Raw genomic sequence first — 27,103 nt, forward strand, 5'->3', positions numbered from 1 at the left:
AACAAAGTTTAAAAGATTAATTGCTGAAAAGAAATGAACTAGATATGATTTAAACTTTTAAGATGAGGGAATACAGTACTATAAGGAGGAATGTGAAATGAGCCAACATTTTTCTTGATTGGAGACCAAAATTAACAGACCTATAACTGATGACAGCAATATTTGTTTCCCTTTTCATAATTTCTCCAAGTTGCTCAAACCAAAGAAGAAAACACAACCCAAGCTGCCTCATTAGGGTGGGACTGATCAACTTATCTGGATGAGCCAGCATTTTAACAGAGAAGAGACGATGCTCAGAGTGATACTCTCAGTTACTGCCTCTCTTCTCCCACACTACAGCCCTTTCAGGACCACTGTGAAACTGAACAAGTCCTGGAAACCCTCAGCCTCCTCATCTATGAAGCAGAGATAGGAGTATCCATCCCACAGCGTTCTGAGGAGGACTAAGGGCTTGTCCCAATGTGGGGCCCAGTGTATGCCCTCAGTGCATATTGGATTCTCTTGTTATTTTATATTCAGAGCAGCACAATATAACTGAGTGTGACATTTTCTAATATCTAGATTGGGACCATTGGTCTCTACTGAAGACGAGGAGATGTAGCCAAAACAAACAAAAAGGGAGAAATAAATTTGTAACATTTCTGTTTCTAGCAATCTATCAAATAACCATGAGATTTGGATGTGTATGAGCTTCAGTCATTTAGTGGGATCCACAAAGTGGGATGTTTTAAGGAATCTATATCCAAGTAAAATATTTAAAAAACTATTCAGCTTGTTAATTGCTATAATGCTTATGTATAAGTAAAATCATGTATAAAATATTTAAAGTGTCTAAATTTTAAAATAACAATATATGGGTATAGACTGAATAAGATATATAGTTAAAAACGTATTTTTAAAGTAGACATTTCTAATTATAACATTTTGAAATTGTGAATTTGTTTAAGTGTGAATTTTCTAAAAGTTCTCCTACACGTATCTATTTTTAGACTTTGTAACAAAATGACTTTGTAACAAAATATTTTACAACATTTGTTAGAAAAACATCTATTTCAGACTTTGTAACAAAATTCCCAACAAGTTGGGAATATGAATCACTGCATAAAAATCAGAGTATCTAAAAGGCTGTTGTTCTGTAAATGAAGACAATGAAGCTGATAGAGGTTGCATAACCTGCCCAGACACATAATTCATAGTAACTACATATTTTAAGTTAAATTTTTCTTTTCTTTTTTTTTTTGTTGAGGAAGATTAGCCCTGAGCTACCATCCGTGCCAGTCTTCCTCTATTCTGTATGTGGATCGCCACATGGCTTGATGAGTAGTGCAGGTCCTCGCCCAAGATCCAAACCCATGAAGCCAGGCAGCTGAAGCCGAGCATGCCAGACTTTACCACTATGCAGAGGGCCAGCCCTTAATTTTTCTTTGAACTCTATACTATAATTGATTATTAGCAGACCTGAATCTTTCTAAACCATAAAAATACTAAAAATAACATTAACTACACAGGACCTTAGAGCAGGATCTTTTTTAAATAGTACAAACTGGAATGAACTGAAACGTCCATCAATGTGAACAGATAAGCAAATAGTGGTATATCCATACAATGGAAATAAAGGAAGAAAATAAGAAACAAACTATTGGTACAACATGAATGAACTTCAAAATCATGATGCTGAATGAAAGAAGTCCCGGAAAAAACAAAAAAAAAGGATACTTACTGTATGATTCGACTTATATAAAATTCTAGAGTGAAGAAATCCAATCAATATATGCAGAAACCTATCAGTAGTTGCCTGGAGAGAGGGGTGGTAGGAGTGACAGATTATAAAGGGCATGAAGAAGCTTTTGGGGGTGACGGAACTGTTCATTATCTTCATTGTAGTGACCGTTTTCATGGATGTATACTTAAGTTAAAACTAATTTTATGGGGCCAGCCCAGTGGTGCAGCGGTTAAGTTCACACATTCTGTTTCAGCGGCCCAGGGTTCACTGGTTTGGATGCCGGGTGCAGACATACGCACTGCTTGTCAAGCCATGCTGTGGCAGGCATCCCACATACAAAGCAGAGGAAGATGGGCACGGATGTTAGATCAGGGCCAGTCTCCCTCAGCAAAAAGAGGGGGATTGGTGGCAGATGTTAGCTCAGGGCTAATCTTGCACACACACAAAAAGAAAAAAACAAAAAACAAAAAAACAATGGCATTTCAACAGTATTAAAAAAACCAAAAAAACCTGATTTTAGAAAGTGTACACTTTAAGTATGCACCATTTATGTACGTTAATTATACTTTAATAAAGTTGGTGGAAGAAACCTTATTACCTAAAGCCTGTTCCATAGCTTCTTTTACACAAATAATGAAAAGAACCAGTAAATACCTTACTTTCTAGTTAAGACAGCAACAGTGGTCTCAGGGATTTCAGGTACTGAACAAGGAAAGTAACAGAAGATCTGGTCACACCCTTAAAGGTCTAATTTATTTTAAAATAGTGCTTCCTCAGTGCTTAATGAAAAAGATATCTGAAGTTAGAAAATGAGTCAATCTACAAGTAACATAAGCCAGTTAAATGCACTTCAGTTATTTCAATTTTCTCTTCTTAAATGTCGTAAAATGGATGCTGTTATTAACTATGATTTAAATGGGTACACAGGAAACAGCTTCTCAGTTTCTTCTGGAACTTCTTGGCATCCGAACAAATATACTATCTACAGAATACCTAGCATGTGAATTCACTCAGAAGAAACTGTCCTAAAAAGTGTCCAGAAGCAACATGCAGGATTCTCTAGACTGTAAGTCTCATCTCCCGTCTACTCAGCTTCTGGAGGGCAGTGATTGGCAGAAGGGAGACACTCAAAAATTTGCTGAGTTTGGGGCCGGCTCCGTGGCCGAGTGGTTAAGTTCACTCGCTCCGCTGCGGCAGCCCAGGGTTTGGATCCTGGGTGCGGACATGGTACCGCTCGTCAGGCCACGTTGAGGCGGCGTCCCACAACTAGAAGGACCTGCAACTAAGACATACAACTGTGTACACGGGGAGTTTGGGGAGATAAAGCAGAAGAAAAAAAAAAAGAGATTGGCAACAGTTGTTAGCCCACGTGCCAATCTTTAAAAAAAAAAAAAAAAAATTTGCTGAGTTTATTTCAGATTGGCCAAGATGACAGGTCACACTTGGCTGAAAATGTACTGTTAGTTCCAAGTACCAGTACTGACGCATCTAGTGCTTCTCAAAGTCGGGAAATGTACCAAAGGAAAAAAATTACAACTCCACCCACCTGCTTAAAAAAAAAGCTCCTATAAACTCTGCTTATGACCTTCATTCAACTATAAACCAAAAATTATGTTACAAATTAAATGCACACAAAACTACAAAATCAATAACATTTAAAATTAATTTAACTTGACAGATGAATGTTTTGCTGAAATGAAATTGCCTCTCAAAGTGAATATGGTATGGACTGGTATGGTGCTGGCTTTGTTTTTGTTTGGTTTGTTTTCAAGTCCAGCATATTTCTAGGACTATGGGCTATAATACCTCTGCTCTGCCACTTGTTACCTGTGTGACTTGAGCAAGTTATCTAGCTTCTCAGTTCTTCAGCCTCCTTGTCTGTAAAGTGGAGATTACCATATTTACCATAATAACGGCCAACACAAAGAGTATTTTATTACCATATTTACCAATAATAACAGCAACACAAATAGTATTTTAAACGCTTTCCACACACTAACTCATTTCATCCTCACAACAACGCTGTGAAGTGGGTATCATTTTTCACATGGAGAACCTGAAGCTCAGAAACATTAACTTGTCCAAGGCCACATCACCAGCAAATGACTGAGGCAGGATTCCAAGCCAGACCTGCAGGGTTAGGAATGCTGTAGCTTAAAAATAACTAGCTCATCAATATTAAATACATCAATACATGTAGAGTGCTAAGAACTATGCCTGGCTCATAATAATATTCAATAGAGCTTGGTTATAGTTGTTATTTTCTCATATCTCCCATTCCTTTTCTTTGACAATACAGTGATGACCCACGGACCTTCACTTGACAAGAGTGTATCACGGACTAAGTTCATCTCAGTTCTTTTCTCATGGGCTTGAGCCAAATAAATTGCTGAAACACAGTGTCCGTGCACTGGTGCAACTTGACCCACGACGTGGGCCCAGAAATATCACAGCACTAACCAGACTAAATTCCCATTAATTCTCTTTCATTTAGTCTTTAAAATACAAACTGGCAGACACCTAAGAATATATCCAAGGCTCTACCCACGACCACGTACCCCTTTCAGAGACTCACTTTGTAAAACTGTTCACTGGTTTACACTTTTGAGAGAACGAGAGAACAGAGCTCTGGACTGTTTAAAAAACACAATTTGCGTTCCTGGTGGATTTCGTGTTGATTCATTGTCTCCTTTTTGCCCAGCACAGGACCTGGCACACAGCTGGGACTCACGTTGTTTGCTGAATTGAATCCCAGCGCCGCCAAAGGCAGGGAGAAATGACCCAGAGACAGTCGGGAACAGAAAGACTGCAGTGCCAAATAGGTCAGCGAGAACCGCGCAGAAGAAACAATAAAAACACCAACTCTAAGTCCTACAATTCTAGGCAAAGAACACATCATAAAAAATAGAGCTGCGACTGACTTAAAACTGTTCGGATCAGATGGTGTGGGCTCAGCTCATCAGCACCTGTTGAAATCAAATCCGATTTTATTTTCTCCTTTACATTTAGACTTTCCTTGTCAGTATGCAGAAAAAATTTGCCTTACTCTCTGAGGGTCCAGATTTGAGCCTGGCTACCTGGACAGAAAGAAGACAGGAATCTGGGAGGGCCTTTATGCTGCAATGACTGGCCTCTCTGCCATTCGATGGCAGACGTGGCTTTCTCACTGTTGAGCTTAAAACAACCACGTTAACTGTGCCCGCAGTCCCACACTCCCCCATCCCTGCGCCGTGATGGTTCAGGAGAAGCCACGTAGCCACACTTATGTCACCTGCCAGGTAACGGGACTTAGCAGGGAACTCCTTTGGGACGTCCTCCCGGGGACTGAGGGGAAAACATGGCTTCTAGCTGGTCCCCAGGGCCTGAGTCTCCCTCCCTACGACCCCGAGCGGCGGAAGCGGGACACGCGTTGGGAGAGTGGGAAGGGAAAGCGCGATCCGAAGATCCCGGCGGTGCTAAGTGCGCCGACAGGCGTGGACGCCTCGCCAACCTCCTCGCTTCTCTTTGGTTTCCAGAGGGGGCCGGGGGCTTCTCGAAGGAAGCCGGAGAGGCCCTGGACGCGGAAACCTCGATGCGGCAAATTAGAGACCTAGTTCTCTGACCTTATAAAGAAGCCCTCTCACTAGGAGATCCTCCACCCCCAAGCGGGGGCGGGGACAGCCCAAGGATCCAGATCTTTCGGCCTCCGGAAGTCGAAACAGCCCTTTAGACACCCGTCTAAGAACCTGAAACTACAAGGCCACTCTCGAAGACGGACCGCGGACAAAATCACTTGAGGAGTTTTGAAGAATGCCCATCCTGGGGCCCCCACCCCGGGGTCGGTCTCTATAATCTGAAGTAGGGCCTGGAACGTGTACCTTTCCCAAAGCTGCGTTAGAGGACGAGCCTCTGCAACCTCCACTCTTTTCCCAGCAGTAGCTCTCCCCCACCACGGATCCCAGACTGAAGGGAGAAACACTATTTCTCGATCCCAGGCTGCCAACCTCGTAGAACGGCAGCCCAGGGTCAGCCGGGCCCAGGAGTGCCTCCCAGGCGCCGCCACGCCCCCCGGCCAGGCTGGCAGCGCCCGGCCGCAGCCCAGCACCCATTACCTTTCCCGATGACTTCCAGCAGCTCCTTTTCCTCCTGGGTCAGCTCGCCTTTCTTTATGTGAACCATTGCTCCCGCCAGCTTGAAGGTTATTCCGTTTCTTTGGAAGTATTACAAAGAAACGATGTGTCTGTATAAGGAACGCCAGCCGCAATGAGGCAACCACGATACTGAGTAGCCAACCGCGGAAGCGTTCGAATTCTCTCCTCCCGCTCCCGGGCTGGCGAGCAGCGGGCGAGCTCGGGCGAGCCGGGCCGGCGGAGTCTGCAGGCCCAGCTGCAGTCACCGCCCCCGCGCGTCATTGGTCCAGCCGGGAGGCGGAGCTGCAGGAGGCCGCAGGGAGAGACTCCCATTGGAGCAGCCTGGGAAGGAAAAACCAAGCGGAGAAAACCAGAGGGGGGGATTAAATTCCTCTTACACGCTCCGCCAACCCCATCCTGTCCAGTTCAGGTACTTAGGGACACACAGTATTTAAAATTCTCTACTAGAAGTTGTGTTTCCGGTTATTGCTGCTTAGGGCGTACAGAGGTCCCCCGCTCTCGCAACACCTCCCCCATTTCCCCAGGAGTGGCGCGGCCCGCTCCGGGGGGAGGCCCGGGAGGCAGGGGCGGTGCGGGAGGCGGGGCTGCGCCGGGCTCCGTGTGTCGATGTCAATGTGTCTGTCCTTCACTCCTCCATTGTCTGCCGCCGCCACCGCCGCCGCTGCCACTGCCGCTGCCGGAATCGCCGCAGCCCCCAGCCTCGCGCGTCGCCGCTACCCCTTCGGACAGGTGAGAGGCAACCCAGGTAGGGCCGAGGGAGCCGCGAGGGCTGCGGGAGCCGCGTCCGCCACCCCGCCGGGGGCTTCACCCGGACCGGAGCTGGCCGGGTGAAAGCATGTGCCTGCCTGCTGGGGCGGCTTCCTGTCTCTCGGTGGGGAAGCTTCCCCTCCACCCCTTACCGTCACATATACCGCGTAGCAGTGCCCCGGAGTGAAGACCCGCCACTTGCCACATTTGGCCGCCCCTGGAGACCCTGGGACTGCGAGCGGGCGGGGGTCCGCCACGCGGTGGGAAGTGGCGGGTGCACTTCGTCTCGTGCGTGGCACTGCCAGATGCAGCTGCCGAGAGATGGGGCTCTGGGCTGGGGGTGGGTTGGGGAGGAGAGCTCCCCATTACGAGCGAGGTGAACGCACGATGCAAATAGTCTCGGGAGAAGGTAGTTTTCTTTTGGCAAAGCCTCAAAACACCCCCCCCGCCTCTACTTGTCATCTCCTTTAGCTTCTGTGGAAGCTGTAGTAGAAAACCGGATCTGATCGCCCTGTGGTGCCTGTTAAGGATATTTGGAAGCAGTTTACACTTGCACTGATACTTCGTTTATGAGAGACGGCTTGGGGGAGGAAGGGCCTCTTCGTCGCTCTGCTAGAGTTCCCAGTCTCTTTGTAACTCAGATCTTGAGATTTATGGAAATAGGGAGGGGAGGGGAAGGGGGCGGAGATTAAATTGGTGTTGCTGTCTATATATAGCCTTAGATTAGCCTCTTAATCCAACCTCCATTCAACTGCAATATGTAGCCTCGAGCTTAGACCATAGGTAGCTGGCGGGTAAATACAAGTGTGTACCCTCCTGTGGCTCAGTAACAAGATTGCTTGCTAATATGAAGTCAGTCATTTCTCCAGGCCGCGCAAACCTTAACATATTTACAGCATCAATGAAAGCTTTAGAAATTAGTGTTTATGTTTTACTGTTGTTTCTCTACAGACCAGTACTGATGTTTCTCCCAAGACCCGTCTGCTTCAAAGAGAAATATTTGAATAATTATCTGGATGTTTTTTGTTAAGCATCCCCTCCTACCACTCTTTCTCCCTAGAGTGCCATATATGAAGTGAAATGCATTTTCCTCTGACCTTATGCCTTCATTTTTTTGAAGTGTTCACTAACACTTGTGAATCCTGGAAGATGTTGATGTTTATTTCCTGTCTTTAACAAAAATCTTTCCTAAACCCCAGCTGTTTTCTTTTCTAAGGCTTCATCTTTAGAGGCTGGAACAGATCTGAGCCAGAACATCTCACATGAAAATGGTTTGAAATTATTCATCTCAATGTATAACAAAGAAACTTTTGTTGAGTGATGCTTTAATAAGGATGTGGCTGTTCAAACAACAAGTAGTGAGGCTTTTGAGAGTGACCAATCTTTTCTAACACTTAGAATGCTGTTAATGCCACAGTTCCAGTTAATTTAAAAAACAGTATCATGCAGAAGAAACCCACAAACCTAAGAAAATGTTTGCTAGTAACCTCCCCTAACATGTGACTTCACATCTTACAGTGGGTGCATGGCCAGAATTGGGTACTTCAGTGCCAGTATTTCCATCTCTTGTGCCAAATTTGGGCCATGGTTACTTGAAGGTCACACCTGTTTGTCTCACTGGGGTTGTCAGTTCCTTGAGGATAGCAATTTGCTGTCTATTTTCTCGATGCCTTATGGCACCTGGTTGGTATTTAGTCCACTGTGAATACATGTCTTCAGTAAACTTAGAGTAAATGACATTTAAAGACAAAAGCTAACTTCTACCTAGAAATGCAGGTAAAGAATACGTTTCAATTTCTAGAAACAGACACATAATGGATAGTGTTCATCAAGGGGATTACCTTAATCATTTTGTACAGTGTAAATTTTTAATGTGAATAAGATTAGCTAATGAGCATACCTTAGACTAGATTAAGGAACTTTTCTTGTGCTAGAAATGCATTGACATCAAAGAAGTTTTCTTGTGCTTGGTAATAAAATAGCTACTACTATTGAGTATTTAGTCTGTGCCAGATGTTCTAACAGATGCTTTGTATAGGATTATTTTAATCACTGTTATAGTGACCCAGGAATTAGCCAATATTATCCCTATTTCTGCAAATAAGAGGACTGCCCTAAAAGAAGTTAATTTGCCCGTGCCCTCACAGTTAGGAGGTGTCAGAGCCAGAATTGGAACCTAGATCTTTCTCCAAAACCCTTTCTCTTTTCACTATTCTTTGCTTATGTGGCTGGCAGTAAGGGGGAAATTATGTATTCTAACGAGCTGAGAGATAATACATTCACGTGGATCAGCATGCCAAAGTTACAAAAGCCTCTCTCCTGCTTCTTTGCCCAGTCCAGTGCAATGGTATCTATTTCTCTCATGTCCTTCCCGAGATATTTGATGAGTTTATAGCTTATATGGATATTTCTACTTTTTTTTTTTTGCAGAAATGAGAGCATACTAACACATTGTTCCACACTGTGTAATAGAATTGGTATGATGCTTTGGTCTCTCTTCCATTTCTTTCTTCACTTTTTGAAAAATAATGATTTCTGAAATATCTGAAATTCTTATATGTGTCCCCTCATCTCTTTTCTGCTTCTCCCACCCTAGAATTCTGCCAGTCTATTGCAATGGATTCCTAAGTGGCCTGCTTCTCTCTCCGCTCACCCCATCCAGCTAATTCAAGGAACCATCACTTCAATAAACATTGAGCACCCATCATCCCCCCAAAGACAAGACAGAGTCTGAAAGACAGAACTGAGTCCCTTAAAACATGTCAATGGCTTTCCACTGGCCACAGAATAGAGGGCCAAGTCTAGCTTGAAAGGCTCCAACTTCTGGTCTCAGCCAGCATTTCCAGTCAGCCAGCCCCTCCCACACACTGCTGTAATGTCACCACACTGCTGGTTCCCTAACATACCAGTAATTTTCACCCCTTTGTTCCTGCTTTTCTTTTTCTGGAGTGACCTCCCTTCCCTCTTCACTGACTCTCTCTCCTCCGCAGATCTTATGAATCGCTCAACTTTCAAGATACTACTTATACATAACCTTTTCTCTCCAGCCTTCAGGATCACCTCTCCCACCCCATCCAGTGAGGAAAATACAGACATTAGTAAACACATTTGTTCCTGTCCCTCAGCAAATAGGATAAACAAAATCTTTACACAGGAGTTGCTGGTGTAATTATTGGCATCCTCCAATTGTCTCCTATCTTCGTATGAGCCCTAGTCTTCCCACCCCCCAAATTGCTTCTTCCTCTGGATCTCCATGAAAATACCTAAAGCAGGCACCTTTTTCAGGACATTCTATTATAGTGTTTATTAATCTATTTGACCCCTTCTCCTTCCAAACTATAAATTAACTAGGACTAATTTCCCTTGTTTCTCAAGATGTAACCCAGTGCCTTGTGCCTACTGTGTGCTCAGTACATGCTGAGTTGAATTCAATTTGATCCCTAAGTTATTTTAGGGGGATTTATTTCCCTACTTGACTAATCCTTCCTGGCAGTGTGAGGTGATGTGCCACTAAGCACACACAGTCATAACCAAGGGCAGTAGGTCTTTAAGTGTTTTCAGTCTCCAGCTGCTTGGCATTTGGATGAATGTTATGAACCAAGAAAAAAATTGTTCATATGTAAATGATACCAATTTTGCATAGCGTTCTTGGATCCCCTGTCGTTAAAGCCCCTGACCTCCAGCTCTCTGCTTTCAGAGGGTGCTGTTTCCTTTCCATTGCAAGGGAACGGCTCATTTTTGAATATTATATCTTTCAGGGTAATCTTTTCCTTGACATTTGACTTTCTTTTCTTAGACAGGTACATTTCTTGAGTGGGTGGATATTTGATGATAATGAGGAATTTTGTTTTCTTTTACGTTTGAAAATAATGTAGTTATATTTTTAAAAGATCCCTAATCTTTCAGAAATATGTACTGAATTATTTAAGGAGGGAACGATAGGACATTGGAGGTTTGCTTCAATGTAATTTGTTGACAGTGGGGACACGGACTGAGTAAGAGTATAAATGAGACAAAGCTGACTACGTTGTTAACGACTGAAGCTGGGCAATGAGTACATAGACTTCCTTATACTGCTCTCGCTACTTTTAGATACATTTGAAATTTTCCATAATGAAGTTTTAAAAAGGAAAATTTGGAAGTATTACAGCCTCTAAGAAATTGTTGTTATGGTTTTTTTAACAAAACATAAAGTAATAAATACAAATGCTGTTTCTCTGTACTTGGAGTTTAGCTTATGCAATTATTCATTTAAATGTTAAAACACTTACACCTAAATCTGCAAAAGACTCTCTTGTGAAGAATGCATTTCCATAAACTGTTCACATCACATGTTAACTTCTCCACAAAACTAAAAGGTAGGTGGTATTACTCAGTGCTTATGTCACAGGCTTATGAATATCTCTGACAGCTAATCTTCATCCTTTTTGGAAACTGACAAAGTAATTTGCAGACAAGTCTGAACAGGGGGTGCAAATATATTTAGTTTAACTGAGAAAATCAAGATGTGAATGAAGTGGAGATATTGATTTTCTTCTGTGTCTCATAAACCAAGTCAGAAGGCATTTCCAAAAAAGGAGTAGCAAAACTGTTGTGAACAATATCAGTGTTGTTAGGATAAGTATATTAATATAGGAAAATCTGGACCAGCCTCGGGACTAGGTGTGCCTGCAAGGTTCTTACTGAGGGTTTGCCTAAATGCTAATTTGACACCTGCTCTCTGGATTCTTGCAACTCTATAACTTGTGTTTATTTTTTTACTATTATTTTTAAATTCAAAGAATGATAATTTTCTTTTCTATTTAATTTTTTATTGAGGTCACATTGTTTTGTAACGTTATGTAAATTTCAGGTATACGTCATTATATTTCAACTTCTGTGTAGACTACATCGTGTTCACCACCAAAAGTCTAGTTCCGTCCATCACTGTACACGTGTGCCCTTTTATCCTTTCGCCCTCCCTCTTCCCTTCCCGTCAAGTAATCAATCACCAATCTGTTCTCTGTGTCTATGTGTTTGTTTCTTGTATAACTTGTGTTTCTTGGTATTTAAAGTTCTTCTCTGATTATGTTTTGGACTTAGTAAATGTTATTGTTTTCAAAGGCCAACATGGAATTTTTTTGTATCATTTGTAACGTGTCTTCCCAGAATTTGTTTGAGTGGTTTTTAGAGAAGATTTAATTAAACTTTAAAGCCAAGTCTTCGCAATGTCTAAGGACAGGGTAGCCAGTCCAGTATCTCTGCCAGGTAATGCTGAAGCACACGTTAGGATATATCCAGCTTCAACTCGTATTTACGTTAGCTATGTCACTGTGGAATTTAAAGCTCTAGGCTGATGCATCTTATCTCTTAGGATAGTAAAACTTTTGCAATAATTAAAGATAGAAAACTATTTCTGCATCAGGAGGAAAAAGGTAGCATTCACCTTATTGATAAATACATTTAAGCTAGAAAATTGGTGTTTTGATCTCTTGTCATTTGATTATCTATTGTGGGATTGTGTTAGACCCAGCAGACAAAGCAGCTTTTCATACTACATTCATCAGCCTCTGAGTAAAATCTCTTGCTGGCCTGTTGACTGTGGAGTGAAGCAGTCCCATTGAGTAGGCTCTTCTGACCTGGTAGGAAAAGATGGTGGGTGGTCCCTGGGAGGCAGCTAAGCTCAGCCACAGCCACAGCCCTGGAAGTTGGAGTGGCAAAACCAGGGCTTCAGCTTCTGTGACAAGATGTGTTTTCCAAGGCAATCTCTCTTGCTTTCAGTTTCTTCATATATAAAACAGATAGTAACCAAACCTACTGTGACTTTGAGGACACTTTGTCAACTATAAAATGGTGTATAAAAACCAATTGCGGGGCTGGCCCCGTGGCCGAGTGGTTAAGTTCGCGCACTCCGCTGCAGGCGGCCCAGTGTTTCGTTGGTTCGAATCCTGGGCGCGGACATGGCACTGCTCATCAGACCACGCTGAGGCAGCGTCCCACATGCCACAACTAGAAGAACCCACAACGAAGAATACACAACTATGTACCGGGGGGCTTTGGGGAGAAAATGGAAAAAATAAAATCTTTAAAAAAAAAAAAAACAAAAAAACCAATTGCTATTTTAGGGCTGATTCTGTCTATTTTTACAGCTGGGCAATATATGAATAACACAATTACAGGCCTAGTTGATAAATCATTTCAAAGTAAGATTGTATAGACGTGAGTATTTGCCATAAACCTGTCTTTGTAGGTTTGGGAAGATAAAAATTATTTCTAAAGACAGACTCTTTCATCAAAGATATAATTCTAGTAATTATATCTCAAAATTAACATTCCTTTCTATATTATTAAGAAAGAGCTTGGTGTGCATCTGTCATGTTCAATGAATCACAAAGGATGAGACATGATCTTTGTCCTCAAGAGGCTTATACCCTCCTCCAGGAGACAAGCCAGCCCCTGAAACAGTAGGGACTAAAGTAATCCTCCCAAGGCTCTGCCCTGCTGATGTCAGCCTGTAGGTTAGACACCTTTGAGAACTTCCCTTTGCATGTTGGAGTGGCTGTCTGGCTACTGCCGATCTTTCAGCTCTAATTCGAACGTTGTTGTTACTCCTCTCCCCACCCACTCCGCTTCCTGCTCCTGGAATGCCCTTCCCCACCCATTTCTGCATATCAAATTTTACTCCAGTCCTCCACTCAGATGACCGCTGCTCCACACAGCCTTCTCGAGTCCCCAGCCAGGGCGGGACAGACACAAGTGTGGATTCCACAAAGGATAGAGCTCAGTGGGGCTGCTGATTCCCGGAGAAAGTGAGATTTTGAACAGAGTCTGGAAGAATTGGTGACTTTGGGCAAGAGAGCTAGAAAATGAGAGGATTCCAGGGAAAACAATGTCCATGAAGAAAACTCTATAAAATATTCGTAACATTATAAATATTTGTAAAGTAAATATTGGCTGTAATTTTATGGCCGATCACACTGGAACTAAAAGTGATTTCATTTAAAGGCATGCTTTCCTCAATATGCCAACTTTTTAAAATCGTAAAGGTGGTATATTATATTTTAAAGCACACTTGATGGTATGTTCTTGCTCTCAAGTAATTTATAAAATGTGACATCACATGTTTAAGACTAAATTGAAAATTATAAACTAGTCTCTTTAGAATTGGTGGTAGCAGGAAACTTGATAATGGACATTAAAAAAAACAATGGAAGAGAAAAACCATATACTTATTAGAATATTTTGCCCTTGGGTGCAAAATGATGTGAAATTATCCAAAATAGCTAGAATGTAAATAGCCAAACGGCTAGAAAATAAAATAAGGAGAAAATTCTTTGTGAAATTTATTTTGCAAATAAACGTGTCTGAATATCTGATCCATGGAACCTGTTTTTATCTATACCTTAAAGGAATTTTAGGACTTCTTATTCTCTCAATTTGACTTTTTTCCAATTGGACCATTCAGATTTTTTTTTTCTACTTTTATTGATGAATAGAATAAAGACATTGCCGAAACGGTTAAGCTTGAGATACAACTCAGGTATTTAATAATCAGGTTAATGTGGATCTTTTAATGTAGGATTGTGGTTGTCATTAGGAGTTTCCACAGCATTTTTCCTTTGTGTCTATTAGGGGAAAAAGCACTTGATGATTTAGAATAATTTCTAACTTTTGTTAATATAAAATCTACCAACATTAGCAGAATATACTCAAAAATACATGCTTAGCTCACTCTCGTAGCTATGTTGAGGCCGTGGATCTCTTTGGCAAGTATCTTTGGGGCAGTTAAATGCCAAGTGGAAAGATTTGACCTGTTCTAAACTTGGCATGTGTTGAGTGAAGAGTGCCAAAAAATGTTTTGATGGTCACATTTGTAAACTATCTACTTTGAAAATAAAGATTTAGGTAACTCATTGAATGAACCATTCTTTTGGCAAATACCAAAGACACAATGCTTTCACTATTCCTTCATGATTTTTAACATCAGATGTATCCTTTGTTTTTCATTTTTCTGTTTGTTTGTTTGTTTTTTAGTTTACATGAAAAAAGAAAGAAAATAATATAATGATAACATAAGAAAGAATAATGCCCTACATTAATATTAAAGATAATGTACTCCTTTGGCTATCTTTAATTCTCTTAATTATGGAAGTAATATTTTAGTAGGAAAACAATAATAAATCTGTGAAAGATAGAGAATTATGTTTTCTCTTTTCATATTTCAACTTATTTTTATGTTAGATGAAGACTTTTAAAAAATAATTGTTAGAGGTACTGTTATTTTTGAGGATGTCAGTAAATCTCAAGAAAACCACTGCTCAGAGGTGAGTAGCAATAAAGGACACTACCTCTTAGCACTATAGAGGAGACATCATAAGCCACTGTGGGATGTGCAGTTTTGTGATGTTCTGCTGTCATCCTCTTCTTTTTGTAGATTCACACAAAAGACTTTAATGCTTTTCAAACTAGCCTCGACGGCTTCCTGGATCTGTGATCATTTCTAAGAAAAAAGAAGAACATGACATATGTTTTTCTTGTATACAGGGTAATAGAATGGGGCTATTATAAACAGGAAGGAGAACCCCAAGTTGGTGGTACAGAGGAAACTGCTGGCTAGAGGAAAGGGATGTAGCATTGGTATTTAGGAGTGTGAAGATTGTGTTTTTGTTAGAATTGAGCCTCTGCAGGAAATAATTTGATAACTGGTTCCTGTAGTACTAGAAACCATGGTGCCATAAATTTCCTACTATTTACATGTCCCTAAGAGGCAGGATTTTTGTTAAATCCTCTCACTGAAGATAAATGTTTTTTTCCTTAATAGAATCCATGGAGAACTATTTGACATTTTGGAGGTAACATATGCTAATTCAATTTATCCAAGTGCTGAACTAGACACTAAAATTAATATTTATGCTTTACTCCATCTAATTCTAAACCATAAAATCTATGAGGCAGATAATGAAAAAACCTCCTTCAAGCGTCGTATAAATAATTACCCAAGACACTGCAACATTTTCAGCTAGCTGTTTGGGAAGTGCACTAAATGGAGACTGAGTTGATCAGATTCCGGCCTGACTGTTCCGTGCGTGTAAGCTCCTGGCGGGCAGGGAGTTTTCTACTTTGATCTCTGCAGTATCACCAATGCTAGAATGGAGTGCATGACCTCAGGCGGTGGTGTGACATCCGTGAGCCTTATTGGGCTGTGAGATCAGGGTCTGGGTTTAGGTCCATGGTTTGCAAAGTGTTCCATGTCTCATGGGTATCAGTTATAAGTTAAAAAGTCAAAAACACATTTAATTATTAAAACATTAATAAACACAACTGTAACTCAAATGCAGTATGTGATGTCCTTTAACATACTGGAGACCATTAATTCTTGTTAACTCACTGCTAGGTTTTTTGTGCTGTGCTTGGGTCACACCTTCCTCTTCTAGAAAGTGAGCACCATGCAACTTGTCCGATTGGTCCCGGCTGCATCTCTGTTGACCAGTACCAGACATGTTTGGTGAATGACTACAAATGAGTGATTTTCTATATGTACCTTTTAGAAAAGTATACGTACTTGAGAGCGTTTGTAGCTCTGCACTAGTCTTTTTTTTCCTCCTTTAATTTGAGGTTGTGTGGTCCACTCCTATAGAATTGTGTCAGGGAGTACAGTCCCATATCATCAGTGTGCTGTGTCGCAGTAAGTCCTAGGCTAGGCTTTGGCATTTCTCTCCAGTTCCTGCTCTCCTCATTGTGAAATAGTGTGTGTGGTAACTAACTTTTTGGGGGTGCAGCTCTTCAAATCTTCTGTTAGACAGGCTTGGGCAGGTCCCCTCTTGGGAGGATGGGGGCAGGAGTGGCTGGCTTGGTTGAGTGAGGAAGTGTTGGGGGACTCCTGCCCGCCACCACCTCTGAGCCTCCTGAAGGTCCACCAGCATGTTTTTTAAGCAGTGGCTCCAAAGCAAAATTCTCCCACTGGTTACCAGTCTAGGGTGTTATTTTTTTCCAGAAGATTCTATTTTCCTCTCTACTTGATTAAAATGCTGAGAAGAGAGGACACACTTTAGTCCCCCTTGTCATGATAACTTCTAACTTCCCATTTGAACTAATAGTCATAAACACTCCCATCAGTTTTATGTCTGACACAGAGTCAATCTCAATAAACTGACTTGCTCTCTGGTCACTACTTCCTGCTGATTTTTTAAGACGAATTTTTTAGAGCAGTTTTAGGTTTACAGCAAAATTAAGAGGAAGGTACAGAGATTTCCCATAAACCACCACACGTGCATGGCCTCTCCCATGATCGTCATCCCCCACTAGAATGATACATCTGTTAAAATTGATAAATTTATGGATTGTTTGACAGCAGATGGTCTAGTACCTATTTGGTGCCCAACATAAATGTTCAATTCATTTTCTGTATGTGCACGTGCACACACACACACACACACACGTGTATGTGTATTTATTGTCATATATCCATAGACACGTGCACACACACACACACATGTGTATGTGTATTTATTGTCATATATCCATAGACATTGTCTGAAAGGATACGTAAGACAATGTGAAGGATTAAACTTGCTATTTCCATGGAATGGGACACCACTCCGTGACATGAGCTCAGGAGTGAGAGGTTGGAAAGTGGACTTTATTTTTCACTTCATACCCTTTATGTTAGTATTTTGCCATCAGTGTATTTGCACTTTATAGTTTAAAAGAGCCAAATAAAATAAAATAATATACAGAGACCATCGTGTTTCCTCTCAGCTTCAAACTAAAATATGATTAATAAATTTCAAAGGTCATTTCCCTCTCCAAGAAAGGCTTCTGATTTTCCTAAAGTGATGCATTAGAACACATGACTTTTAAAATAAAGATGCTAGAGGCTGTCACTGAATCAAGTCACATAACTGCAAGTTCTAATGCAAGAAATTTTCTTTTTACATTATAGTTTGTCACGTATTAGAAAAGTTAATAGAATTGGATTTAAACATTTTTTCTGTGTGTATGCACCAAAAAAACAGAATGGAGGATTATACAGTATGTTAAAATGTATACAGTGGCCATTACTGAAAGTTAGAATTATAGATACTTTTTATCCATCTTTTTCCCAATTTCTTCCTAAATTTTCAGCAATTTACATGATGAGTTGATTTTGTAAACAGTGATTTTTAACGAATTATTTTCTCTACAGCAAGTATTAATTTTTTCACATTTTTATGAAATAATCAAGTGGTATGCATAATAATATATAAAATGTATGAGATATATTAATGAGATAAGCCAACAGCATGGATAACATTAAACAATATCTTGGTAGATAATGGACCTTCCAAATCATCACCTTGTGAGATCGCTGTTGATAATTCAGTTGATCAATAAATGTTTTAAATTGCTTTTTGAAAATTGCATTCATTGCCTTTGAACAATATATAAAAGAATAGGTTCATAAAAATATTAATGAAAAGGAGTTTTAATTAATGACAGCATTATTAGTTTAATTCATAGTTGTGTATTTAAGGAAGAAATTAATTTGATGGGTAATTTCTGGAATATATGGTTTTTAATCAATTAAGTTACTATATAGTATTCTGTACTTGTGTGTTTTGCTTTGATAAATATTTTTTAAATATACAGGAAAAATAATGAACTAGTTTATTTAGAAATTTTAAAAACCTTTTCTGTTCAGGAATCATAACTTTGCCTTTAGGTATTGGTTTTGAATTAGTGAAGAGGTTAGAACTTCTTATCTTTGAAAATCTCACATCTTATTTTACGTGCACGTACTTTTTTTTCACTGTTGACTTTGTCCTTTCCATGATGGTGATCTTTAATAATAGTTTCGTTTTAAGTACTGAATCTTTCCTCCATCGAGACTATAATGCAGAACGGTAGTTGCATGGCAGGAATAACACACATAGTGCAGGGCGTGGTTAAGCAGGTCATAGCTGGCTTACGCCAAGGATTTTGGGTCGTCTATGTATGCAGCAGGATAAAGCACCTTCTCTCTCTGTGGCAAGCTTGATTTCTAAGCAGTCCCAGAAAATACAAAATCTGTGTTGTTCAGGGTCCTAGGCTTTTTCAGCTCCCTTAATTGTTCTCCTTGCCCACTTTCATTCCCCAAAATATGTATGACTTCCAGTGTTTGCCTTCACCCCATGGTTCTATATCTATACAAACATGTTCACCTTTTTTTTAAAGATTTTATTTTTCCTTTTTCTTCCCAAAGCCCTCCAGTACATAGTTGCATATTTTTAGTTGTGAGTCCTTCTAGTTGTGGCATGTGGGACGCTGCCTCCACATGGCTCAATGAGCGGTGCCATGTCCACGCCCAGTATCCTGAACTGGCGAAACCCTGGGCTGGTGAAGTGATGCACCCAAGCTTAACCACTCAGCCACGGGCCCGGCTCCTTTTTTTTTTTTAAAGAACATGTTCACTTTTATTTCTGAACCATTTGAGAGTAGGCTGCATACGCTTTGCCCCTTCTTACTTCAGTGTGTATTTCCTAGGAATAAGACACTTTTTTTACAGAACCACAGTGCAATAATAAAATTCAGTGAATTAGCATAGATACCGTACTTACATCACTGTAGTCTATACTCCCATTTCATCAGTTGTCCCAATAATGTCATATATGTGTGTGTGTACTTTTTTTTCCCCAATACAGCGTTCACTTCAAGATCGCATACTGCATTTAGTGATGTCCTTTTGGTTCTTTAAACTGCAACAGTTCTTTGATCTTTTGGGTTTTTTTTTTTTTAAAGACATTGGCAGTTTTGAAGAATACAGGCCAGTTTTGGAGAATGTCCCTAGATATGCATTTGTTTCCTCATGATTAGATTCAGGTCGTGCTTTTTAAACAATATCCTGTCCTAAGTGTAAAACATCTAGAGACAGGTGGTGCCTTGGTTAAGATGTTACCTTGTTTCTCACTTTGCAGTTACTGTTTTCTTTTTTGTAATTTATATGAAGATGTTTTGAGGCTGTGTAAGTATCCTGTTGATCATCAAACACCCCTACACGCGCACACACACATGGCAGGGTACAATTAGCATACATTGATGATTCTTGCATGAATCAATTTTTAATACGATGATTGCAAAATGGTGATTTTCTGGCTCCACGTTTCCTTCTCTATTTATTAGTTGGCATTCTACTGAAAGAAAAGCTTTCCCTTCTGCCCGGTTACTTCCCTTTCCCTTGTGCACTGTTTGCTTTCTCTGAAATGAATGTTGAGTATGGATCTGTGAATTCTTATTTTATTCAGTTGAGTTATTATCCAGTGCTGTCCTTAATTATTTTGGTGCTGAAATTGTCCCAGGTTATCAGGTTATGCCAGTGGAATTGTCCTCCAGGTGGTTCCTATGTCATTTGATTTTTTTTTTTTTTTAACAATTCCGTACTTTCTGACACAAGATGTTCCAGGATTATATTGAATCTTCTCTGCTGCAACCTTGGAATCAGCCATTTATCCAAGAAATCTTGGTTTCTTTTAGTAGGAAATAATATTTAGATCCTGTGGCATATTTCTCTATATGCACAAACAATAGATCTACTTGTGACTCTTGAAATTGGTTTACACTTCAGAAGAGGCTAAAGATTTTCATTCAAACATACACTGTTTTCTGATTATAAAAGTTATATATACTCATCATATAGAAAATATAGACAAGTAAAATAAGAGGAATAAAATACCCCTTAAACTCACTGCTCCTGTTGACCACTGTTTGTGCTAGTGTATTTTATGTAGCTAAGATCATGTCATGTATCTATATAGAATTTAGTTTTTTGCTCTTTCTACTTAGCATATCATTGTTTTCTCCAAGTCCTAAAAATTAAACAACTGTATTTTTCAGTTGTAGATTGCATTTTAAAGTTCCTCTTTTCCTTATTGTCTTTTTAGTCTCACTACTGCGATGTCTGAAAGCAGAAGTTTGTCTGCTGGCGCTCAGCCTCCTCTTTCCTGCCTCCCTCCTCACATCCCACCTTGTTCCCTCTCCTCTGCCCTCCCCGCTTATCAGAGGATGTGAAGTTCTCAGTGTGGAAATACATCAATGAGTATCAAAGACTGTGGGAAGCATTTATTTTGTATACTAATTGTACTTTTGATTTTAGCTATGACAAGCTACTCAGTGATAAATTTGTTTTCTCTACAATTAACATGAATGTTTGGCAAACAGAAACAAGTCATTCAAGGAAATATCTGCATGGTTGCAGCTCTGGTATGTTTAGACTTGTGCACACGATTTTTAACTCTAGAGAACAAGGACTGTCTCTGCTTTTACTCACCGTTGTTTCCTCTTTAGTGCAGAGTTTTCCAACCTTGGCACTATTGAAATTTTGGCCCAGATAACCCTGTGTTCTGGGGGCTCTGCTGTGCATTGTAGATTGTTTAGCAGCATCGGTGGTCTCTATGTACTCGATTCCAGTAGCACTTCCCTCCCCCAGGCATGACAATGAACAGTGTCTCCAAACATTGCCAATGTCCCCTGGGGGACAAAATTACCTTGAAGTGAGACCACTGCTCCAGTACAATGCCTGACACACAATAAGCACCCCAAAATACTTGATAAATTAATACATTTATTTAAACCACAGATAGACATTTAATCACTGGACATTTTCTTGTTTTAGGCCACCGTTTCCTCTAAACTCTCAAAATTTACAATTTGAAATATGGTAGGTATGCAGTCGTTATCACAATCTTGTTGTCTTGCAGACAAAAATTCTAAGGGTCTTAACTTATCTAGAACAGAGGTTTTAGGGCATTTAGCTATTAAAATACCCTGAAACATTCTATTTGAGGGATGGGTTTTCTGAAATCCCAAGTGTGCTACAATGTGTGTAGTGTGTGTGTGTTTGTGTCTTTCAGAGTGTTGAGAGACGTAAGAATGACATCAGCAAGATTAGACCATCTGGAAAGTTGAATGAGCCTGGTCAGTTGGTGGGGGAAGGGAGGAATCTGGGAGAGATTCCATCTGGGGAAAGTGGCAGGGCAGAGAAGGGAAAGTGCATGCCCTAGGGGACTTCTCAGAGATTACATTAACCGGAGGGTATGAATTGATAAGTGAAAGTATTTTAGGAGTCAGTTTATACTTCTTGAAAGATTTTTAAAATAATTTCTTTGAGATGAAAAAAGTGATATTATGTAATTGTCTTAATTTATTTCTATGCAGAGGTTGTGCAGTGATACTTAAAATGTAATTTTTGGAATACTTCCATTTTTATTGAAAGGGAAGCAAAAAATCAGCATTCAGAAATAAGATAGGTGTATTAACAATTTTAAGATGTTAAATAGCTTTGGAAATGTTATAATGAACATTTTATGATGCCAATATATCTTCTTAAGGAAAATTTAGATGAACATAGTTAACTCTTAGTGCTCTTTTTCTCCACAGCACAATTCCATTGGGCTTTGATCTTTCTTTCCTTATAAGTTAGTTGCTTTGCACAATTTAAGTTTCCGTCATTAATGTCCTTAACTGGAAAACATAGATGTAAATTTTTGAGGCAAGAACTATTAAGATTCTTGCTTGTGTGTGTGTGTGTGCACGTGCATGCTGCGCTGAGGGAGTTTGCCCTGAAGCTCACTTCTGTTGCCAGTCTTCCTCTTTCTCGAGGAATATTCTCCCTGAGCTAACACCCACCACCAATCCTCCTCTTTTTGCTGAGGAAGATTTGCCCTGAGCTAACATCCATGCCAATCTTCCTCTTTGTGGGTTGCTGCCACAGTATGGCCACTGACGAGTGGTGTAGGTCTGTGCCTGGGAACCAAACCCAGGCCGCTGAGAAGCAGAGCGCGCTGAACTCAAACACTAGGCCACAGGGCTGGCCCCAAGTTTCATGCTTTTTAAGAAAGATATTTTTGTCCTTTTATACCATTAAGGATGAGAATGAAGGGATATGAATATACCAGTAATATTTTTGTATTAAGAAAGGAATATTTGATTTTATTTAGAAACATTTTTCTTTTATAGGTAGGTTATCTGTTAAATTTTTAATGTTTTTTTCAATTATTATAAATACTAAAACTTAACATAGAATTCACTAGGAACGGGGCCGGCCCCGTGGCCGAGTGGTTAAGTTCGAGGTTCGGATCCTGGGCCTGGACATGGCACCTCTCAGTAGGCCATGTTTAGGTGGTATCCCACATGCCACAACTAGAAGGACCCACAACTAAAATATACAACTATGTACTGGGGGGATTTGGGGAGGGAAAAAAAAAAAGAATTCACTAGGGGCTGTAATGATGACTTTTGTAGAGGCTAGGTGATTTTGATTAGAGAGAGGTGGTTTGTTACAAAATCATGATAAGGATATTAAACAAGCTAATGTTATTTTGGGCAGCAAATTGTATAGAGTTATTATAGACATATGTTTAGTTTATTGCTTTAGAATGTTAATAATTTAAACTTTTAGAGAGTAATTTAATTATTTTTGCTGCTTTGGAGAGAATGATGCCACAATGTTATTAACCCAATGATTATTGGATATAACAACTTTCTGTAAAGTATTTTATGATGTTTGTTCTTGCAATTTTAGCTTTAATGGAAAGGAGAATAGTTTATAATTATGGGCAATTTTTAGTTTTTTCTTTTAATGGTAAATTATTTCACTCATTTGAAATATAGAATAAAAGGTGATTCTTGAAACTTGCTATGAAACAAAGTACTTTTTGAGAGTGTTGCAGTGAAGTGGCTCAATTGTGTTATGAGTTTTGTGTGCTGGTGTTCTTGTATCTTTATGAAACACTTTGTACTTTAAGGGTAATATTGTTGCCTATAATTATTATCTTAGATTCAAAAGTCTTTTTTTCCCTGCTATCTTAAGTAATATTGACCCCACACAGAAACTTTCACTTTGAAGTTTAGTTCTTTTTTTTCTTTCCTGCTGTAGCCACATGGTTTTGCAATTTGGGCCAAATGGTCCCTAGAACTATTTTATTCAAAAAACGTTAATTAAAAAGTTCCTATTCTTTGGCTGTATTTTCACCTTTTTATCAAATTTAAGTATGTTGGGCCATAATGAATGCTTTACAACTGGGTTGCCCAACATGATAGCCACTAGCCACATTGGCTATTTCTATTCTAATTTTAATTAATGAAGATTAAATAAAATTAAATATTTAGTTCCTCATTCACACTAGCCACATTTCAAGTGCTCAATGGCCACATGTGTCTAGTAGCTACCGTGTAAGACAGTGCAGATATAGAACATTTCCACCATCCCAGACAGTTGTATTGGATACACTGCTCTAGAATGGGGGTTGGCAAACTACGACCTGGGCACCCAGTCTGCTCTACCACTTGTTTTGTAAATAAAGTTTTATTGAAATACAGCCATGACCACTTGTTTACATATTGTCTGTGGCTGCTTTTAGGCCGTAACAGCAGAAATGAGTAGTTGAAACAGACCATGTGGCTCACAGAGCAAAAAATATTTTCTTTGTATCCCTTTATAGAAAAAGGTGGTGACCCTGCTTTAGAGTATACATATTCATAAAGTTGATTGTTTGCATAGAAGATAAGTCTTTCTCTGGTAGATCAGATTCTTTCCAAAATGAAGAGAAAGAAGAATACCAGGCAAGACAACACGCAGGGTGTCAATCTGCATAAGGTGGGCTGCACAACTGACAGAGTTAGTAAACTATTGCCATGAGGCCCTTCTGTGCTGCTGGCCCATTGTCACACTTGGGCCCAGAGTCTGGTTGGGAGTCAGGAATGGAATCTGCAGAGGACACAAGGACAGTTAGAAGATGAATAAGGTGGAGTGAAATCTATCTAATATGTTAGACCTAAAAATCTTTCAATTAAAATCTTTCAATTTAGGGGCTGGCCCCGGGGCCGAGTAGTTAAGTTCACGCACTCCGCTGGTTCGGATCCTGGGCGTGGACATGGCACCACTCGTCAGGTCATGCTGAGGGGGCGTCCCACATGCCACAACTAGAAGGACCCACAACTAAAATGTACAACTATGTACTGAGGGGATTTGGGGAGAAAAAGCAGGAAAAAAAAAGAAAATTGGCAACAGTTGTTAGCTCAGGTGCCAATCTTTTAAAAAAAAAAAACTTTCAATTTAGTCTTAAATAGGAATTTATTCAAAAAATTCACTAATACAGTACCTGGTTTCTAATTTTTGATTGATTGGATCATTTTAGTATTTTTATAATCTTCTTTTATCTTGTGGAATGTCCAAGAAATTTAATCTCTTAGATGACGGGAAATATTTAAATCCGTTTTGTTTTACCATTTTACATACAATTTTTTAAAATACTGTTTTAAGCCATGGAACTTTTCCATTTTGGTGGGACATGAGCTTATTTTGTACGCGTTGACAAAATACTGTGGCATATAGTGTTTTGAATGGATGCCAAGTCATCCTGATGTGTAAGTTGTACCCCAGACGAATTTGTCTTTGAGGATTTTGTTAAACTCTGATTTTTAAAAAAAATTTATGTATTTTTAGTTAGTTAATTTCAAGTTGTAAATTGCAATGCAATCTAGTAAAAGCAAGCTTTGGACATTGGCCTGATAAAATTGTCTTTGTTCCTCTTTCTTTGTTGTTGCTGTCCCAGGTTGAAGCTAGCACAGTTTCTTATTCAAAGTGCCCTTGCTTCTCTTCGGCCAGGGCTTCCATGAGTGCCTTATAAAGGCTGACCCTCACTGGAGCAGATTATAATGTAGCACAGAGAGCTAAATATAGAGGGAAGCCAGGCCTGTGCTCCAAATAGTAACAGCTAAACGATAGAGACTTTAGTGAAGGGATTATCTTCATTTAGTCTTTCAGTACCAGTAGGTGAGTCTCTGTGTTTGTCTGTTTGTTTTAATTTTCGGTGTTGTGTACATCAAAATCTTCACGTACTTTTTTTATGTTTACATGTTATTATGTTATTTTCCACATAGACCCTATTGAGGTTGTGTGAAAACTAAGCCCACGTAGTGAGGCTATGAAGAAACAAACTTTTGTGTTTAGAACTGAAGGAAGTGTCAAAGGAGCTAAAGGTTTTTGAAATAGAGTAATTCACTCATAGGTAGGCTGTGTTTGCTGGTAATTCTCCATTAGCAGAAAAATAGAAACAAAGTAGAGTTAATTAGGGACTTCCGTGTGTTTATATTCTGGACCCTAAAATAAAACTCTTAGAAAGGGCTCACACTTTTAAAATATTTTTTATTAATTCGAAAGTAAAAACATCTTTGGCAAAGAGTAGCTGCTTCCTTGTATGTTCATCAACTAGCGCAGGTTCAGGCTACTTGGCCTCCATTTTTGTTTTTGTATCTTGGTACGAGACCCAACTCTTTAATAGGTATTTTTCCTTGCTAACACAAGAAAACATTTTTTGTGATATTTGTTGTGTTTGGGGAGGTGTGGAAATGATAAAGAGCACACACATATATTCATTACTTGTGCCGCTGTGAAATGTTTGCTGATCCGGAGTAGAATCTGTTGAAAATGCCAACAGGGAAATTTCTGAACGAAAGAGCTTCACAGTGACTATAAGTAATGCATTAGAAGCTCTATTTCCAACATCTGTCAAATGAAATGAGATTTCATTGATTAAGTTTATTGCATTTGTAGCTATTTCAATATGTAGCGGCTGCCCCATACACACAGCAATCAATCACTTTCTCTGCCCTTGTTCCAGGTCTGTACTGGTGCTCTTCACCTCGCATTGTGTTGTACACGTTCCAATTTTATCTCTGCTGGGCTCTGTGCTCCTTCAGGGTGTGGAATCTGGCTTAGTCATGTTTGTGTCTCAAAGCGTGGTGTATTAAGTTCATTTTATTTTATAGGATTGATAAAAATTCTCTCCACTTAAACCATGAAAGAAGTTACTTTTTGTGTTCACTATTTTTGATTAGTTTCACTTTTTAAATTATGATTAAAATTTTCAATGATAAACAGATGCTTTCTATGTGAAGTTTCTTTCTATGATAGAAGTTTCTCTTCTTTCATGGGATGGGAAGAAAGTTTTGGTACATAAACTGAATAATAATTTTTTTATGTTCTTAAAGATTTTTTTTAATCTTTGCAATGTAATTAATTTAATTGAATACTGCAGATTTTCCTGATTGTTTAATAGTATAACTAATGGAGAAAATCTAGTCATTTTCAAATCACAATTTTAAAAAACTTTGAAATGTAATTAAATAATTTGCTTGACATCTTACTTGTTTGGTCTTCATAGTTTAGGCAATCTAGACATGGTTTAAGATTATAATATTTATACCTGCAAGCTTATTCTCAATTTTTAAAAGATCTTATAGAGCAGGTTTTTTGAAGATAATTTATTATATTTTTCAATTGTATATTAAATCCAGTAGAAGAATTTGAAATACCCAAATCCCCATCCTCTAAGGTAAACAAAGAAACGGAAAACCTACTAACAGTTTTTATATCTTTCTTAAATTTTCCTTCCATAGAAAAACAAATGTTATATATACCCTCTTTTTAACAAAAAAAATTATGCTTTGTGCTCTTTTGTTCACCTTGCTTTTTTCTGTTAACAGTATGCCTTGAGCATCTTTCTGTGTC

At 39.4% G+C, this 27,103-nt stretch overlaps 2 protein-coding genes across 5 annotated transcripts in view; one reads left to right on the forward strand and one right to left on the reverse strand.

Moving 5' to 3' along the window:
• The window catches only part of ANKMY2 (ankyrin repeat and MYND domain containing 2), a 39,365-nt gene extending 33,191 nt beyond the window's left edge, over window positions 1-6,174 (reverse strand). The window contains exon 1 of the mRNA XM_001495860.5: window positions 5,815-6,174. Coding sequence (XP_001495910.1) covers window positions 5,815-5,881 — 67 coding nt within the window. The 5' untranslated portion in view covers window positions 5,882-6,174. The remainder of the gene's footprint in view (window positions 1-5,814) is intronic.
• A 227-nt stretch (window positions 6,175-6,401) lies between these two features.
• Window positions 6,402-27,103, forward strand: part of BZW2 (basic leucine zipper and W2 domains 2) — a 59,863-nt gene continuing 39,161 nt past the window's right edge. Inside the window, exon 1 of one of the 4 annotated variants that reach the window (XM_001495936.7) lies at window positions 6,402-6,582. The gene's annotated coding sequence lies outside the window, so the exon portion shown is untranslated. Of the gene's footprint in view, window positions 6,599-21,448; window positions 21,508-25,242; window positions 25,367-27,103 lie in introns of those variants that run through there. The other 3 variants (XM_005609244.4, XM_070264574.1, XM_005609242.4) reach the window with 3 other exon arrangements.

The sequence above is a fragment of the Equus caballus genome, chromosome 4 (assembly GCF_041296265.1).
Source record: "Equus caballus isolate H_3958 breed thoroughbred chromosome 4, TB-T2T, whole genome shotgun sequence".
NCBI classification, from domain to species: Eukaryota; Metazoa; Chordata; class Mammalia; order Perissodactyla; family Equidae; genus Equus; species Equus caballus.